Source organism: Stegostoma tigrinum, chromosome 17, assembly GCF_030684315.1.
Source record: "Stegostoma tigrinum isolate sSteTig4 chromosome 17, sSteTig4.hap1, whole genome shotgun sequence".
NCBI lineage: Eukaryota > Metazoa > Chordata > Chondrichthyes > Orectolobiformes > Stegostomatidae > Stegostoma > Stegostoma tigrinum.
Window position 1 is genome coordinate 51,732,457 of NC_081370.1, and position 18,943 is coordinate 51,751,399.

The 18,943-nt window shown below is 40.9% G+C and overlaps 1 protein-coding gene across 4 annotated transcripts in view; it reads left to right on the forward strand.

The window, feature by feature from the left end:
• The window catches only part of ckap5 (cytoskeleton associated protein 5), a 108,292-nt gene that overhangs the window by 36,609 nt on the left and 52,740 nt on the right, over window positions 1-18,943 (forward strand). For all 4 annotated transcript variants that reach the window (XM_048545281.2, XM_048545280.2, XM_048545282.2 and 1 more), the window contains 11 exons: window positions 4,617-4,790; window positions 5,201-5,302; window positions 7,723-7,833; window positions 9,029-9,121; window positions 10,367-10,552; window positions 11,238-11,332; window positions 11,647-11,704; window positions 11,790-11,915; window positions 12,204-12,337; window positions 15,769-15,943; window positions 16,765-16,878. In XM_048545281.2, coding sequence (XP_048401238.1) covers window positions 4,617-4,790; window positions 5,201-5,302; window positions 7,723-7,833; window positions 9,029-9,121; window positions 10,367-10,552; window positions 11,238-11,332; window positions 11,647-11,704; window positions 11,790-11,915; window positions 12,204-12,337; window positions 15,769-15,943; window positions 16,765-16,878 — 1,368 coding nt within the window. The remainder of the gene's footprint in view (window positions 1-4,616; window positions 4,791-5,200; window positions 5,303-7,722; window positions 7,834-9,028; window positions 9,122-10,366; window positions 10,553-11,237; window positions 11,333-11,646; window positions 11,705-11,789; window positions 11,916-12,203; window positions 12,338-15,768; window positions 15,944-16,764; window positions 16,879-18,943) is intronic.

The window sequence follows — 18,943 nt, forward strand, 5'->3', positions numbered from 1 at the left end:
ACTGATGCCTTTACTGGGAAGGCAAATGAGGTAATGAAAGTAGCTATTAAGGAGCTGGAAAGGATATGCAAAAGCAGGACCTCCAAACTAATCACCTCCAGGATTACTACCAGTGTTGTATACTAGTGAGCACAAAAACAGGAAAATTGTGATTTAAGTATGTGGCTTGAAAACTGGTTTGAGAAGTAGTGCGTTAGATTTGAACCGTTGGGAGCGGTTCTGGTTAGATAAGGATCTTCACAGGATGGACAGGTTGTGACGATGCAGGATTGGAACTAATACCTGAGCAAAGGGCTTTGCTAGTTCTGTTGGGCTGGATTTAAATTAGATTGGCAGCTGGATTGGACCATAAGGAGGTTGGATTGAAGAGAATCAAAATTAGTATAAGAGTAGTAAGCAAAAAGAGGAGATTGTTGAAGCAATAGTAAACATCAAATAGGATCAACAGGAAGAAGACTTAAATTTACGATCTGTCTGTGCGTAGCATTCATAAAATGGTTGTTGACTTGAAGGCACAAGTTGAGCTAAGTAGATATGATTTTACCTGTCATTGTAGCACTCTAAAGCATGACATTACGTTAGCGAGAGGACCATTGATTGTAGGACCAAGATAACAGAATTAGTTGTGTGGAGTTAAGAAACAACAAGGGTAAACAAACTTTAGTGCTAATGTTGCATACACTATAAATTCAGAAAATCGGAGATGTATATGGATAATGCAGTCATGATGGGTGACTTCAGTCTGCCTATAGACTACGTTAACAAAATCAGTACTAATGCTGTGGAGGATGAGTTTCTGAATTGTCTATAAGATGGATTCCTGAACATTGAACAGCCATAGAGATACACAGCACGGAAACAGATCAATCGATCCAACTTGACCAGATATCCTGTATAAATCTAGTCTTGTTGTCTAGCATTTGGCTCATATCCCTCTTAAACCTTTCCTATTCATATACCCATCCAGATGCCTTTTAAATGCTGTAATTGTACCAGCTTCCACTACTTCCTCTGGCAGCTCATTCCACACATGCACCACCCTCTAGAAAAAGATAATAAAATGTGAGGCTGGATGAACACAGCAGGCCAAGCAGCATCTCAGGAGCACAAAAGCTGACGTTTCGGGCCTAGACCCTTCATCAGAGAGGGGGATGGGGGGAGGGAACTGGAATAAATAGGGAGAGAGGGGGAGGCGGACCGAAGATGGAGAGTAAAGAAGATAGGTGGAGAGGGTGTAGGTGGGGAGGTAGGGAGGGGATAGGTCAGTCCAGGGAAGACGGACAGGTCAAGGAGGTGGGATGAGGTTAGTAGGTAGCTGGGGGTGCGGCTTGGGGTGGGAGGAAGGGATGGGTGAGAGGAAGAACCGGTTAGGGAGGCAGAGACAGGTTGGACTGGTTTTGGGATGCAGTGGGTGGGGGGGAAGAGCTGGGCTGGTTGTGTGGTGCAGTGGGGGGAGGGGATGAACTGGGCTGGTTTAGGGATGCAGTGGGGGAAGGGGAGATTTTGAAACTGGTGAAGTCCACATTGATACCATATGGCTGCAGGGTTCCCAGGCGGAATATGAGTTGCTGTTCCTGCAACCTTCGGGTGGCATCACCGAAGGTTGCAGGAACAGCAACTCATATTCCGCCTGGGAACCCTGCAGCCATATGGTATCAATGTGGACTTCACCAGTTTCAAAATCTCCCCTTCCCCCACCGCATCCCTAAACCAGCCCAGTTCATCCCCTCCCCCCACTGCACCACACAACCAGCCCAGCTCTTCCCCCCCCACCCACTGCATCCCAAAACCAGTCCAACCTGTCTCTGCCTCCCTAACCGGTTCTTCCTCTCACCCATCCCTTCCTCCCACCCCAAGCCGCACCCCCAGCTACCTACTAACCTCATCCCACCTCCTTGACCTGTCCGTCTTCCCTGGACTGACCTATCCCCTCCCTACCTCCCCACCTACACCCTCTCCACCTATCTTCTTTACTCTCCATCTTCGGTCCGCCTCCCCCTCTCTCCCTATTTATTCCAGTTCCCTCCCCCCATCCCCCTCTCTGATGAAGGGTCTAGGCCCGAAACGTCAGCTTTTGTGCTCCTGAGATGCTGCTTGGCCTGCTGTGTTCATCCAGCCTCACATTTTATTATCTTGGAATCTCCAGCATCTGCAGTTCCCATTATCTCTCACCCTCTAGAAAAAGTTGCCCCTTAGGTCTCTTGTTTTAAATCTTTTCCTCCTCATCTTAAACCTAAGCCTTCTAGTTTTGGACCCTCCGCCACCAAGGGAACGGACCTGGCTTATTTACCCTATCCATGCCCCTCATTTTATAAACCTTGAAGGTCACACCTCAGCCTCCAATGCTTTAGTGAAAATGGTGCCAGCCTATTCAGCCTCCCTGTAGCTCAAACACTCCAACCCTGGCAACATCCTGGTAAATCTTTTCTGAACACTTCTTAGTTTCATAACATTCTTCCTATTGGATGGAGACCAGAAGTGCACGTAACGCTCCTAAAGTGGCCCGACCAAAGTCCTGTACAGCCGCAACATTTGCTAATCAAGGCAAGCATACTAAACGCTGCCTTCACTATCCTATCTATGGAACTGTGAGCCTGCACTTTTTGTTCAGGAACATTCCCCAGCATCCTACCGTTAAATGTGTAATTCCTGCCCTGATTTGCCTTTTCCAAAATGCAGCACCTCACATTTATCTAAATTAAACTCCACCTGCCACTCCTCAACCCAGTGAAGGGTCTAGTGATTTTTGGATTTTGTGTTGGAAATAAGCAAATGTAAACTTTTATTTCGAAAGTGGGAGAGTGGAAATTACTATCTGTTAGCTTGATGTCAATAGTCGTGAAAACTATTAGCATTTGTTATGTACGATGTTATAACTGAACATTTTAAAGAATAGAAAAATTAGACCATTACCACGGATTTATTTTACAAATCTGTTCAGTTTAGTGATTTTTTAAAAAAATTTTGCACATAGCATAGACAGTGTATGATGTATTTGGAGTTTTAGAAGGCTTTTGAATAATGCGTGGAGCCTTTAAGTAAAATTGGCGCACGAGAAATATATCTAGTATGACTTAGATTGGTTGATTCATTTCTTTGTTTCTGAGGATTGAAGTACAAATTAGAGGTTTGGTAGGGTAGATACTAAACTAATTCTAAGGGGTTTTTTTTTAAAAAAAGGTCCTTTGGAGAACTCTCAACTTCATCTTAATGTCATTGAGGAGGGAGATCAAAAAACACTGGCCCATACAAAAAATAGAGGACATCTGGACCACTTCTGCTCTTGTTCTTGTCACTTCTAGGAGATTGTCAATGCTGGGGCAATAGAAAGCAAAACTGAGAATTGGATTTTTGTTACGTAAAGGTCTTGGATTAAGATAAACAGTACTAAATTAATGTGCGATACATAACACCCCATGGTATAGAACATAGAACATAGAACATAGAACAGTACAGCACAGAACAGGCCCTTCAGCCCACAATGTTGTGCCGACCATTGATCCTCATGTATGCACCCTCAAATTTCTGTGACCATATACATGTCCAGCAGTCTCTTAAATGACCCCAATGACCTTGCTTCCACAACTGCTGCTGGCAACGCATTCCATGCTCTCTCAACTCTCTGCGTAAAGAACCTGCCTCTGACATCCCCTCTATACTTTCCACCAACCAGCTTAAAACTATGACCCCTCGTGCTAGCCATTTCTGCCCTGGGAAATAGTCTCTGGCTATCAACTCTATCTATGCCTCTCATTATCTTGTATACCTCAATTAGGTCCCCTCTCCTCCTCCTTCTCTCCAATGAAAAGAGACCGAGCTCAGTCAACCTCTCTTCATAAGATAAGCCCTCCAGTCCAGGCAGCATCCTGGTAAACCTCCTCTGAACCCTCTCCAAAGCATCCACATCTTTCCTATAATAGGGCGCCCAGAACTGGACGCAGTATTCCAAGTGCGGTCTAACCAAAGTTTTATAGAGCTGCAACAAGATCTCACGACTCTTAAACTCAATCCCCCTGTTAATGAAAGCCAAAACACCATATGCTTTCTTAACAACCCTGTCCACTTGGGTGGCCATTTTAAGGGATCTATGTATCTGCACACCAAGATCCCTCTGTTCTTCCACGCTGCCAAGAATCCTATCCTTAATCCTGTACTCAGCTTTCAAATTCGACCTTCCAAAATGCATCACCTCGCATTTATCCAGGTTGAACTCCATCTGCCACCTCTCAGCCCATCTCTGCATCCTGTCAATGTCCCGCTGCAGCCTACAACAGCCCTCTACACTGTCAACGACACCTCCGACCTTTGTGTCGTCTGCAAACTTGCTGACCCATCCTTCAATTCCCTCGTCCAAGTCATTAATAAAAATTACAAACAGTAGAGGCCCAAGGACAGAGCCCTGTGGAACTCCACTCACCACTGTATAGTTGAATGCCAGTGCAGACTTGATGGGTGGGAGCAGAGGCAGTGTGCAAATGGTGAATGCTTAACTCATTTACTCTTGCAATTATAAATTTGAGTTTTTATGGTTTAAATCTGCATTTGATTTGTGCTAAAAACAGTCTTTTGCATGATTACGCTATCAAATGGTGAAAACGAAATTACTGTCACCTCAGATTAAAGAATGTTCAGACAAGGTAGAACTGATCCATGGGAATAAAAGTGCTACTTGCACAAAAGCAGTAAAGCCTGCTCCACAAGTAAAAGTTGTACCATCTTCAAACTCTGGTGACAAAGTTGATGCTCCTGCAACAAAAACTGCTGGGCCTCCAAAGAAACCTTCAAACAAGGTAAGATGGAGTTTAAAATATGAATGTTTACTCGTTATGCCAATTGTATAATTAATATATTTGCACCTATGATCATGATGTCTTGTAACTTGTACTAGGCTTTGTGTTCTTGCAGGGTGCTTTCTCTGCCATTGAATGCAATAATGTTTAAATTTAGTGTTTGCGTTTCATATCATAAAAATCGTGTCCATTTAGTTTGGCATACAGTCATTCATTTGAAAATGACCTTAGGTTGTGATAAATCACCATCACAAACAGTGACATGAAATTTATTCAAGCTATTTAGTGAACTTGCTGTATCTCTGTCGTCTAATAATGTGGTAGCATAGCATAAAGTTCAGTATTTCTATATTTATGAATATAGGAATTAGGAAGGACTGTAGTTATTCAAAAGTAACACTGTTCTACAGGTTGGACTAACTAAAAAATTAAAAGGACCAGGACCTGCTTCTGCTCCAGGTGGAAAAGGGAAAAAGGCAATGGAGGTCAAAGAAGTGGAGCCTGAACTTAGTGTAAGTATTAACTTAAGTTTATACTTAAAATACTGCTGTCTTTTTAGATTGTATTTACAATTTGTAGGTGATTATTTTTTAAATTTATGTGGAAAGCTAAATGAGATTGATAACTTAATTGGTGTACAGTAACATGGCAGTTGGCTGTGGTCCAGAGACTTGAATTTAGATCTGTCAAAGACCGATAGGAATTTGCATTCAGTTTAGTATATCTGGAATAACCTTAAACAGTAAAGGTTCCTGGGAAATCATTAAAATAGATAACATCTTTGCTTCACAAAACTGTAAGGAATATGGGCCAAAGGCAGGGATCTGGAGCTAGGCTGCAGAACAGACATCTCATTGAATGATATAACAGCCAGAAGGGGCTGAATGGCCTCTTCCATTCCTGTTTGCCTAAAAGAGCTATGTAGTTCATAGCGACCCTTTCTCTTTTTTGGGGGGCGCGGGGGTAGGAAATCTGCCATCCTTAGTGGGTCTCGCCTATGTGACCCCAGACGCTCAACAATGTGGTTGATCCCTAACTGGCTTGCTCAATCATTTTAGAGGACAATCAGTTGTGCTCAGAAAAGTGTCTTACTATCTCCTTCAGAAGGGCATTTAGGAATAGGCAGTTGGCCTTGCTAGTCTCACCTAGAGATTTTTTAAAAAACTGCTAAGTGAAACCGATCTTGGTAAGATTTGGCTACAAGTTATTCCTTTAATTTTGGGAAGTAGCTAGAGATGAGTAAAGCAGCAAAGCTGATTCAGTGTTTGACTGCCAAAGCAGCTTTGGTCTGAGTGAGTAACTTTATTAAAAGCAGTGGAACTCCAAGACCCAATTAAGTTCTCCAGCTGTCGGAAATACGCCAGCCCAGGAGCTGTACAAGTATTTCTGTTTTCTCTTTGCGAGTGCCACTGATGTTATGCCTTGGAGTGTTGCAGTGTTTCTATGTTCACATATTCTCTACCTGTGAATGTGTGCATGCAAAACTAGAAGCTAAGGCATTATTTGGTTTCTGTCCCCTAAATATCATGATGTTTCTCTCAGACCTGTCTGGACTAGCCCTTTTGATAACAGGGTGCTAGTCTGCATCCAAAATATATTTCAGCAAAAGGAATGAGAAATTCTGTTTCACTGGGTTAATTTATTGTCCCTCTGTTGGGGTCAGGAATCACATTATCTGACTATTCTAACAACAGCCAGAAATAGCTTTTGGAGTTGTCTTTTCTTGACAGTTTGTTCAAAATCTTTTTAGGAGGCTTCTTGCAAAAGGACAAGAACTCTCCCCAGAAATCTGCTAGGAAATGATAGGAGGTTCCAGGGCTAATTTGTCTTTATTTTAAATATCAGGTCTTGGCCAGTACACACAACTTAAGTTTTTGTGATGGCCTGCAGAAATGTGTCCAAAAATAATGACTGAAATAGTTGCCAGAAATACTCAGTGGCATCTGTTGAGAAAGCGACCCATTCATTTGAACTTGGGAGTGCCTGTGATAAACACTTTTTTGAATGAAACAAAAAGGAAGAAAAGCTATAGGAACGAGAAGTGTTGTGGAAGGCAGTATTTCGAGCAATTTGTTATTTTGGATTTCCGTAAGTTGGAAACAGTTAAATATTCGAGGTGGGGTACAGTGGCATAGTGACAATGGCACTAGTAACCTTGAAACCCAGGCTAGTTCTTTGCAGAAATAAGCACAGAAAATGCTGGAGAAATTCAACAGATCCAAAAATATCTCTGAACGGAGAACTGGCTTGAAGTCATACCAGACTTCAACTGTTAATGTTTTTCTCTCCACAGACCCTGCCTGACCGACTGAGTTTCTCCAGCCTTTTCTGCTTGTTTCAGATATCCAGCATTCACAGCATATTATTTTAATTTTACTGCTTTGCGGGTATGAGTTCAATTTCCACTTTGCAGCTGGTGGAGCTAAAATTTGGAATGAATTAATCAATTTGATTTAATTTCAGATTTCTTTTCCAATAAAAGCTAGTTTGATTCACTAATGCTTTTATTCATGGTAAAAAATTTGGCATCTGCCCTATTTGTGACTCTCAGCAATGTGTTTTGACTCCAAACTGTCCACTGAAATGGCATAGCAAGCCACTAAGTTGAGACAAATACTACAGCAAAGTTTGTGTCACTTTGTGTCAGCTATACTTGCAGTGCATGGATTGAAGCAATTCAGAAAGCTGGTTCATCAGCACTTCAAGTACAGTTGGAAGTGAGCAGCAACTGTTGGTTTCCCATAATTCCCAAACATAATAAGAACCTTTTGACAGTGCATAGAATTTAAAATTTTTCATATCTTTATACAAGGGCTACTAATTTGTGTCGATGTCAGTAAATCCATTGCTGCTTTGTTTCTAGAACTTAAACAGACATTGAGAATTTTTTGTGTATGGCATTTTATTGATGAAGTCTCTTTTTTTAAAACAGCTTGAAGTTTGTGAAGAGAGAGCTGCATCAGTTCTCCCAGCGTCCTGCCTGCAGCAACTTGACAGTAGTAACTGGAAGGAAAGGTTAGCTAGCATGGAGGAGTTCCAGAAGGTAATTGTGTTGTGTTTAACAGGCTTGAATAATGTTACACAAACTTCAACCAGGATTTCTCACTCAAATGTGAGAAATCAAACTGCGAGTGCTGCCAATATTGTCTGCACTGTTGTCAGTCTTAGTTTTTCATGCTGGTGTGCCAGAGCTGCTGTTCACCAATTTGTGTTTTGCAAATGCTACCCTTGAGTCCTTTGTGGAAAGATCCCCTGGGTTGTAGAAACTAACTAACCAAACATTTCCAGAGGTGAAAGACCAATTTAGGACCAATTCCCTTTTAGAAGTAAAGGGGGATTGGGGAGAGAGCGGGAGGAAGGAAACACACGCATCCTTGTTCCATGATATGCCAGTTCAGTCCATCTCTTAATTTTTGTTGAAAATCTAGCAGATATGATAAATTTGTTTCTTATTGGCTGAAATCTTTATCTCTTTATTTCAACATGGTTATTGTTAGTCATTGCGGTAATTATTTGGTTTGACACAACTTTCCTGGCACATGTTTCTTTTAAGCATTTTAGTCTATACCTCTTGTTACTTTTTGGAAGCTCAAAGCCCAACCTGTGATATTTAATTATTGCGTAAGCCACATGTTCTAGAAAACAGCCTTGGCATCTACTGTACTGAAATATTGAAGCATATTAAAGTATCTCCATTTATGTTTGTATGAGTAGAACTAGAATTGATGCTCAGTGTCGTTTGATTTTAGAGCACTAACAATTTGACTATGATCACCTGGCTTTCTAATGTTTCAATTTTCTTGTTGTTTCAAATATTCTCTCTGCAGATGTAATCAGTTTTTTGTGTTTATGTATCATCTGCCTTTTACCAATTTGCACTTCATTTTGCGTTCTCCGAAGTGGCTTCGTTATCTCCTTCACCAATTTTGCATAGATTGAAAACTTCATTCACAAGTATAAACTTATAACAATGGTAGTTCAAATACATGTTGGAATTATGCCGTTCTCTTTCCTGCCTTACCCCACCTTCATGTATCCTGAATATCTGCTAAATGGAGTTGCACTCCTGGGTTTTCACATTGAAGGATTATGCTGTGTCTGAATATATGTCTATGTGCTATTGGACTTTATTTTTCTGAACCCAATTTGTAACTGAATAGCTTGAGCAGAGTTTGTTAAATATAATATGCATGTAATTGAAATGCTATTTGGAATTGATGCCTTTTTTCATTCTGTAGGGAGTAGAAGTTGCTGATAAGAAAGAGTTGCCTTGTCAAGCACTAGTGCGGATGCTGGCTAAAAAACCAGGCTGGAAGGAAACCAATTTCCAAGTATGATTTATTTGAAATGTGTGCTGTATATTGAATGAGTTTGAGATTACTTCCTCTTTTCAGAAAAATAAAAGTCTGGTTAGTTTAAATGAGAAAATAACTTTGTTGTAGAAGTACACTTCATAATGCATGATATATTGCACTGAGTTACCATCCTGTTGTTACCAGGCCTTCGATCTGCTCTTTCAGTGAAAATAGCATTTCACAGCACAGGTTGAAAAGGAGTAGTAAAATTCCCCTGGTGCCTTGGCCTACATTGCTTGGATAACACAACCAAGCATATTTTCCATTTTATTCGGATCATGGCGATTGGTCAGTACATTATCTTTATTTTACCCATCCAGCATTAAAGGTTTCTATGATCCTCTTTTAAAAAGACCAAAGCTGTTCACAAGATCATAAAGAGAATGGTAGAAGTGTGGAATTCTGTTCCGTAAGAAGGCAACTTAGTTTAAGTTGGAGGTGATTGATTTTTGGCTAGGTATTTTGTATGGAAGGACAAAGGAAGTGAAACAGGTGGAGTTGAGCTGCCAGTTAATCATTGTCTCATATTGGCAGACTTGAGTGAATGTCCTACTTTTGTGGAAAGTTCTTCCAAAACAGGAATCCCCTTACTGTGAAAGAATTCTGTGTTGTGGAATTCTTAAACTACATCCAGGAAAGGTGCCAGTACATGGTTCTCCTGGAGACGGGGCAATACTGAACCTAATCCTAGGGAATGAAGTTTGTCAAGTGTTTGAAGTTTCAAAGTGATTAAGAAACAGAATAATAGTGCAGAAGCTGTCTAAGTTTGGGGAAGTCCGATTTTGAATCATTAGATAGGACATGGTGAACATAGACTGCAGGTAGATACTCGTAGATAAATCTACGAAGGAAACATATATGTTAGGTAAAGCGCATCCAAAGCAGGGAGCCCTTCAAAAGTATAGTGAGTGGGACGTTACTTAAGGAGTCCACAGAGGGGCCATGAAATACCCTTGGCAGATGGAAGCAAGGAAAAGGCTTTTTGGAAGTATATCAATAGTCTTACCAGGGAAAGAGTGGGACCCATTAGAGACCGACGTGGGCGAACTGTACTTGGAGCCAATGGATATGGGTGAGGTTTAATGATACCTTTCATATGAATTCATGTGGGTTCCCTTTACTTACCATTCCTTCTCTGTAGGTGTTATATTAGTTACTGTGAGCATTCATGATTAACAATTTTTTTTTGTTTTGATAACTGAAATTAATTTTCCTCTTCAGGTAATGCAAATGAAATTGCATATCGTTGCATTGATTGCTCAGAAAGGGAATTTTTCCACAACTTCTGCTGAGGTTGTGCTGGATGGGCTAGTTGATAAAATAGGAGATGTAAAATGTGGAATGAAAGCAAAAGAAGCACTCACTGCAATAGCCGAAGCATGTTCCCTTCCATGGACTGCTGAACAGGTTAGTGAGGACTGCAAAGCAGAAAAAAGTGAAATAATCACAAGATGCTGGAAACATTTGGGTCAGGCAGAATCTGTAGAGCGAGAGATGGACTGAGTTTAGAATTGAAAGAATCAAAGTGTGGGGGTGAGTATTTTTGTGGCAGCTGACTTTCTGCCCCACATCAGAGCTGCCAGGTTGCAGATTTTGCCCATTAAAAGCTAACTGGTGAATTGCTCAACCTGTCGCAGGCCTCCAGTAGAAATCCTACCTCATCAGAAGCTGCCATCGAATTGGAAGCTGTCAGCTTCCAGGTCATAAAGACATCTGCCAATGTCCAATCTTCAAAGGATCCAATGAGGAAAGTGGTTTTTGCTGCTTTCAGGGTGGGGTTTTTGGGAAGTGGGCCTCAGATTGCTTTCAAAAGCCACCCCTGCTTCTGATCATCTCAGGCTGGCGGCAAATGGTGGTTGTCTCCATTACCCCATCTCCATCACCAAACAGGCAGGTCACGCCCACTCCTCCCACTCCACTGGAGAGAAGAACAGAACTTAAAGGAGTGCATTAATGGAAGCATAGTATCAGTAAAATGAAAGTAAAAATACCGATGTTTGAAAACATGAGTTAATTTTGGGGGGAGCGGTGTGGGGGATGTTTGTTTTTAAAAAATAAAGCCCCTGACACTGATGTTTAAAATTTTTTGCAGGTTGTTGCCATGGCTTTTGCACAAAAAAACCCGAAAAACCAAGCAGAAGTTTTAAATTGGTTATCGACTGCTATCAAGGAGTTTGGATTTGCTGGGTTAGTATTTGATCTCTTAGCCTGCTTATGAATAGATTTTCACTTTGGCCGCTTTTAATTGTTTGATTTGATTCTTGAAGAATAATCAGGAGTACACTGATCAAGTTTAGAGCACATTGTTATCTTATCCAATTCAATCTAATATTTTAGAAGCTATAAACATTAGAGTATTACAATTCATAAGTAACACCAGTAGGAATACTTTAATTGTACAAAGTGTTTGTGTAAAACTCTAACTCGTTGGCTTTAATTTTCTTGGAATACTTGATTTTTGTTTGCCCGTTTCAGTTATTTATCTTTTGTTTTGTTTGCAGGCTAAATGTGAAAGCTTTCATCAGTAGTGTGAAAACTGCTTTGGCTGCAACAAACCCTGTAAGTGAGGCTGTTTTTGTTGTTTATTTTTATGTATGTTGCAGCAATTGCTTCTGAATCCTCACTGCTTTCACACCTTCTGTAGGCTGTCCGAACATCAGCGATCACTTTGTTGGGGGTGATGTACTTGTACGTGGGAGCACCCTTAAGAATGTTTTTTGAAGATGAGAAACCAGCTTTGCTGTCTCAAATTGATGCTGAGTTTGAGAAGGTAATTTTTATTTAAAAGAAATGTAGAATCTTCTCGTACTGAATACCCATTGTTTGTTGCTGTCTGACTCAATTCATAGTTTAGCTAATACAATTTGTATACTCCTGATTCCATTATGCCAGCTTTGGCATCTTATGATTGAAGATTTGTTTTTTGATTAAAATTATCCCTATTGCCATATGTTATAGTGTCATCTTCAGTGCATCTAAAATCTTAAATATGAGCTTTAAAAAAAGTTTGGATTATTCAGATATCCCAAGTAGATCTAGTAAATCATTATCTTGATAGATGCAAGGACAAACAGCTCCCGCTCCCATCAGAAAACTGGTTAAACGTGATGCTGATGATGAAGAAACCCCTGAAGAACAGGATGAGGAAGAAAATGGAAATGTTCAAGATCTTTTGCCAAGGACTGACATAAGGTTAGTTCTTTTTAAACTTGAATCTTCTGTTCTTTGACATACCCCATTGTGCTTAAAATGCTAAAGGTGAAATCGTGAAACTAATTATTGTCTTTGGCTCAGTGATTAACCTGTCTAACTGATAGCAACGCGCAAAGCTAAGATACTGTCACTGCAGGTCCCATAAAGTCACATGGCATCAATTCACACATAGACATGAAGACCTCTTATGGATTTCTGCCTCCTACCCTCCCTCAGCTGATGACTCAGCACTCTTTTTCTTTTTAACAATCACTTGGAAGAAGAGCTGCGGGTAGCGAGTGCAATGCCCATCATTGCTGTTAACTCAATAACACCACCATTGGGAGGGCTTCTGAATCTCCTATCTGCCAACAGTGAGACTTGGAGGGAGTTGAGGGAACCAACAAGAGTAACAAGCATGTTTAACTTGCCCATGACAATTTACTTGTTGCAGCTTCACCTACCTATGACCACATTGGGTGTGACCACTCTGTGGTCTTTGGAGATGAGTTCTGTGTTTGCGCTGAGCATAATGTATTGCTACACTACATGATGGGCACATGCTCAATGGGATAAATTTTTAGAATGGATCTAGTCACTCAAAACTAGCACAAAAGATGGGTGTTGGTTGTTGGATCTTCAGTCTTCTGTTATTCAAGATGTTGCTGCAGGGATCTCTGAGGGTAGTGTCCTCAGCCCAACTATCTTAAATTTCTTCATCAATTGTGCCTCATAGTATAACTTAAGAGTGGCAGTTGTTCTTTGCTGATTTCAGTGGTCAGTATTTGCAGCTCCTCTGCCTACAATTAATATTCATGTTACATGAGCGCCAGGCAGCAGCCAACTCTCAAAATCTAATTATTCTTGCAAACAATAGTACTACTTTTTTTTTTGAAACCAGTGCCATTGACAGCCTGGGCTTAATCGTTAACCAGAATCCTTTCACTGGACTAGACATACAGATGGTCCTGCTACAAAGGCACATCTGTGGTAAGGACTTCATGACTGTTGCCGTGCTTCCTGACTTCCCAAAGGGGAAATATAAAGTGACTGTCTTATGAGGATGTTTTAGGTGGATTGAACCTGTACTGATTGGAATATAGAACAATAAGAAGCAGCCTCGTAGAAATTGACAAGATTTTTCAGGGACTTAACTCTGTAGATGTGAAAAGATTGATTCCTGTTGTGGGATAGGCTAAGACCAACTGGCAAGGGGGCACACTTTCAGGATGCAAGAGGGGAAATCTCCTCTAGAGTGTAATAAATCTGTTGAATTTTTCACTGCAGAGGGCTGTGAAGGCTGTGTTACCAAGTACATTCAAGGCTTACACGGACAGATTTTTAATGGATAAGGGAAGCAAAGGTTCTGGGGGAAAGGCAAGAATGGAATTGAAGATGATCATATCAGCCACGTTCTCATTTGATGTTGGAGCAGACTTAATGGGATGATCTATTTCTTTTCTTGGGTCTTAAGTTTGTTTACACAAAGATCATCCCATCCAGGAAAAGCCAACGCTGTGGCACTGAATGCACCACCTTAAACAACTCTCTCATACAGTGGCAGTATTGTGTACCAAATGAGACATGCACTGTAGTGACTCACCAAGGCTCCTTTAGAAATATCTTCCAAATCTGAGACCTGTAACACCTTAAGACTTAGGCCACAGGCACATGATAGTACCATCACCAGCAAGTCTCCAAAATGCTACAACTAAGTGCTGTTAACATTCTTAGAGCTCCTCCCCTAACAGTACCTTTTTGGGTGTAGCTATACCAGATGGACTGCAGGAATTGAACTTTGCTCACCATCAACAACCATATACAAAGATAGTTAGGAATGAGCAGCAGGTCCTGGCTTTGTCAGAACTGCTTGCATCCAGGTAGTTATAAATAATAGCTAAAACAGAATGCAGTTAAAACATTGGGATCATAGGAGGAGGCTGTCTGGCCCCTCGAGCCTGCCCTGCCATTTAATAAGATCATGGCTGATCTTTTTGAGACTCAGCTCCACTTACCCGCCCACTCACCATAACCCTTAAATTTTTGAACCCTAAAGGAATTATCTAGCCTTGCCTAAGACACATTCACCGAGGTAGCTTCAACCACTTCACTGGGCAGGGAATTCCACAGATTCACAACCCTTTGTGGAAAAAGTCCCTCCTGACCTCAGTCCTACATCTGCTTCCCTTTGTTTTGAGGCAATGTCCTTAAGCCCTGGTTTCATCTAGCGGGAACAACCTCCCTGCCTCCACCTTATCTATTCCCTTCATAACCTTTGTATGTTTCTATAAGATCTCCTCTCATTTTTCTGAATTCCAATGAGTGTAGTCCCAGTCTACTCAGTCTCTCATAATCCAACCCTCTCAACTCTGGAATCAACCGAGTGAATCTCCTCTGCACCCCCTCTAGTGCTAGTTATATCCTTTCTCAAGTAAGGAGACCAAAACAACTACTGTCACCTGAAAATTTTACCTTGCTATCACCAAGCACAGTGATAATTGGTATACCCAGGGTTTTCACATGTTGCCTAATATTAGGTCCCATTGCTCTTGCCTCACCAGGACCCTACACAGCCGCAACATAGCCTCCCTGTTTTTAAACTCCATCCCTCTAGCAATGGCAGACAAAATTCCGTTTGCCTTTTTAATCACCTGCTGCACCTGCATCCCACCTTCAGCGATTCATGCACAAGGACACCCTAGTCCCTTTGCGCAGCAGTGTGCTGCAGTATTTTACCATTTAAAACGTGGCCCATTTTGCTGTTATTCCTTCCAAAATGGATTTATCAATATTGTACTCCATCTGCCAGACGTTTGCCCACTCACTTAGACTATCCATATCCCTCTGCAGACTTTCAGTGTCTTCTGCACACTTTGCTCCATCACTCACCTTAGTGTCATCTGCAAATTTTGACACCAGACTTAGTCCCAACTCCACATCATCTCTAAATTATAAACAGTTGAGGTCTCAACACTGATCCCTGAGGCACACCACTAACTGTGAACCAGAAAAGTAACCTTTTACCCCTACTCTTTGCTTTCTACTGGTCAACCAATCCTCGGTCCGTGCCAAAACATTACTTGTAATACCGTGGAACTTTAACTTACGTAGCAGCCTTTGGTGTGGCATCTTGTCAAATGCCTTCTGGAAATCAAAATACACCACATCAACAGGTTCCTCATTGTTCACCATACAAGTAATGTCCTCAAAGAATTCCACCACTTTAGTTAAACATGACCTACTCTTCATGAACCCATGCTGGGTATGCCCAATTGGACAATTTACAAATGTCAAGTCCGTTTTAAATTTAATGAACCTGCTTGTGTTAATCATGTGATGGACTGTAATGAACCACTTTTTTTTTCGATACAGTGAAAGAAGAGTTAGAATGCCTAATCATCTAAGTGAAGTATTATTTTTCAATTTCATAGTGACAAGATTACTTCAGAGCTTTTAGAAAAGCTGGGAGATAAAAACTGGAAGATCAGGAAAGAAGGTTTAGATGAATTGAATACAATACTGAATGAGGCAAAACTTATTCAGCCAAATATTAGTGAACTTCCTGGAGTACTGAAAGGACGGCTAAATGACTCCAATAAAATTCTGGTAAGTCCATTGTGTTTAAGATGGATTAATTTGATTGTTTATTGTTTTCGTTTTGGTTTCAGATTTCCAACTTGTGGTGTCTTTGGAGCTGAAAGTTGGTTATCTGTTGGGATCATGCTTAAGTATTGAGAAAACCTTCCTGTACAATCTCTAGACTTGCAGTGCCTTGACTTCATAACACAGCTGTGAAACTCTAATTATAGGGTATGGGGAAGCTTTGCTAACTGCTTCTTAGCTTACACATTACTGCAGCAAATTCTTTAGCATTCTTCCTCACTCTTAGCCCATGTTAATTCCATCCAAGTTGCAAATGCTGAGTCAGCTATTTTAAAAAATGATCACTGTTATTGTCGACTTGGACATTGAACGATATACCATTTGAGAATGGCCATACTTCCTTGGAATAATCACTTGATGACTGATTTTGGTATGGAATTTCCTAGTCAAGACCTGATTTTCCAGTTGACTTTTTTTCCATCAAATAATCAGAACCCTTTCATTCCTTCATAATATTGCAGGTTTTTGAAATGAAACTATTTGAAGTTTTCTTCAAGAATCCATTACTGTACAGCCCTTGCAATATGCAATTGAATTTTTGAGTGTGGCTAGATTTAAGCCAGCATATTCCATGGAGGAAACTGACCTGCATTATAATTTTGAGATTTAGATATTTTGAGTGAGTATCAGACTGTATATTTAAACCTCAAGCTGCTTTACCCTTACTGTTGAGGATTCAGAATGGGTGGTGACCATCCTAATTTTGTTCACTCTTTTTCTGCAGCTTAAAAGAAGGTCTGAATCTGTTTTTTGATTCTCTCCAGGTTCAGCAAACTCTTGTGACCCTACAGCAGATGGCAACAGCAATGGGACCTAATATTAGGCAACATGTGAAAACCCTGGGTATACCAATTATCACCGTGCTTGGTGATAGCAAGGTAAAATTTTCAGTTGGCAGTAGTTGTGACCTTTCTACTTCAAATGGTTGAAGTATTTCAAAATTCAATTGTAATTTCTTAATTAACTTGTGGAGGGGGTTGGGGGAGGTTAGTGGTAGTGATAGTGGTAGGTGGCATGGTGGCTCTGGTCAGCCCTGCTGTGTCTCAGCACCAGAGACCCGGCTTCGATTCCAGACTTGGGTGACTGGCTGTGTGGAGTTTGCACATTCTCCCTGTGTCTGCATGGTGCTCTCGTTTTCTTCCATAGTTCAACAATGTGAGGGTTAGATGGATTGGTCCTTGCTAAATTGCCCGTAGTGCCCAGGGATGTGTAGGCCTGGTGAATTAGCAATGGTAAGTGCAGGGCTACAGGGAAAAGGTTTCGAGGGCTGGGTTTGGATGGGATGTCCTTTGGATGGCTAGTGCAGACTCAGTGGGTCAATTGGCCTCTTTCCACACTGTAGGGATTCTTGATTGGATAGGATATACAGCACAGAAATGAGCTACTTGGTGTAACTAATTCATTTGACCTCCTGCTCCTTTTGCTGCATAAATCATCTGGCAATGAAAGTAGAAGGAATTGAAGGGAATCCTTCAATAGAAGACAAGGTATTGTTTAGGTTCAGCGAGTGGCGGGATGTATGTGTGGTTGGGAATGCCGGAGATAGAAAGTATAAGAGGTGTGAGATCCTATCTGAAGCATGGAGAGTATACTTTGTAAAATTTACAGTGAAATGCCATTTGATGCAGCCAGTCCCTGCTGGTTGATTTTTGAGTCTCCTATCCTTCATCAGACTGAGCAGGTTACTTTCTTTTATTCCTTCATTGTTGAGTATCTGACCTCTTGTGTAAAAAGCATCTAAGTTGTTTACTTATGGCTATCGGCTGCAGTAAGTTGTAGATCTTGCACATTCTGGATAAAGAGCTTGCCTGTTCTTTCCTGGTTTTATTTCTTGGTGGCTCCCAGAAGTCGATGGTCTGTTGTTCCACTGATACTCAGGAGTTAGAGTAGACAGTGTGTTCTCTATGTCCATAATTCTGTGAACTGCTGATAACAGAAATATGTGATAATTAATCTTATTGCACTCTCTCCAGCACTTGGTTTGAAATTTGGTCACCATGTTACTTGTGCAACTTCAGCATAATTTCTTTTTTTATACAGTTTTATCTTGCTAGAATTATCAAAACTGATACCAGTAACCTTTTGTTAGGACTAAAGTTCTGCTGAAATATTTTGAAAGTTAGAGTTCAATTTTAAAAGCAGTACTTCCAAGTTAGTAATCTTGGAGTTACTCTGAGCAGTGGTAAACTGGCATGGGATAAGTAAATCAAGGTGTGAAAAACATGGCCCAGAGACTTCGGTGCCTGGGGCACAGGCACCAGTACTAGGGTAGAAGCAAGGTGTTCTTGTGCATGGCATCGTTTTGAACTATGCTGGGACCAGTGAACTGGTGAATGTAATAATGCAGACTGTAGAGACCTTCAAGCTAAAACTGGTGGCAGAGAAATTGCTGGTGCAGGGAGATGTAAGTTTATAAAACGAAAAGATATTGCAGCATTGTAGGGAGCTATTTGAGTAATAATGCCCAGAGTTGGACAAAAAGGGATAGTGTACAAACACAAAATGAGAGCAAATAGGATCAGATGGTGTTTTTTGAGGTTCACTTCAATGACAGTTTATTATAACTGAAATATTTAAGTTTTCTGATTAGAGTTTAATTTAAATCCGTTGAATCAATGATCATCTGTACTAAACGTGTTTTCTTTTGAAGTGTTGCTTCTAGACCTAACCCAGTTTTCGATCAGCTTATTTGTATGCATTATCCAACTGCATAGAATCCCTCCGGCATGGAAGCAGGCCATTCAGCCCATTGAGTCAGCACTGACCACCTTAAGAGCATCCCACCTCCCTTTCCCATCCCTGTAACCCAACATGTTTACCGAGTATTCTTGGAATTTAATTTCCTGTTGATTTTCCAAACAACTGGTTGAGTATCTTGGCTACTGAGAGGGTTAATAAAAAATGTGAAATATATACTGGTAGTAAGATCAGTTGCTTCCTAGA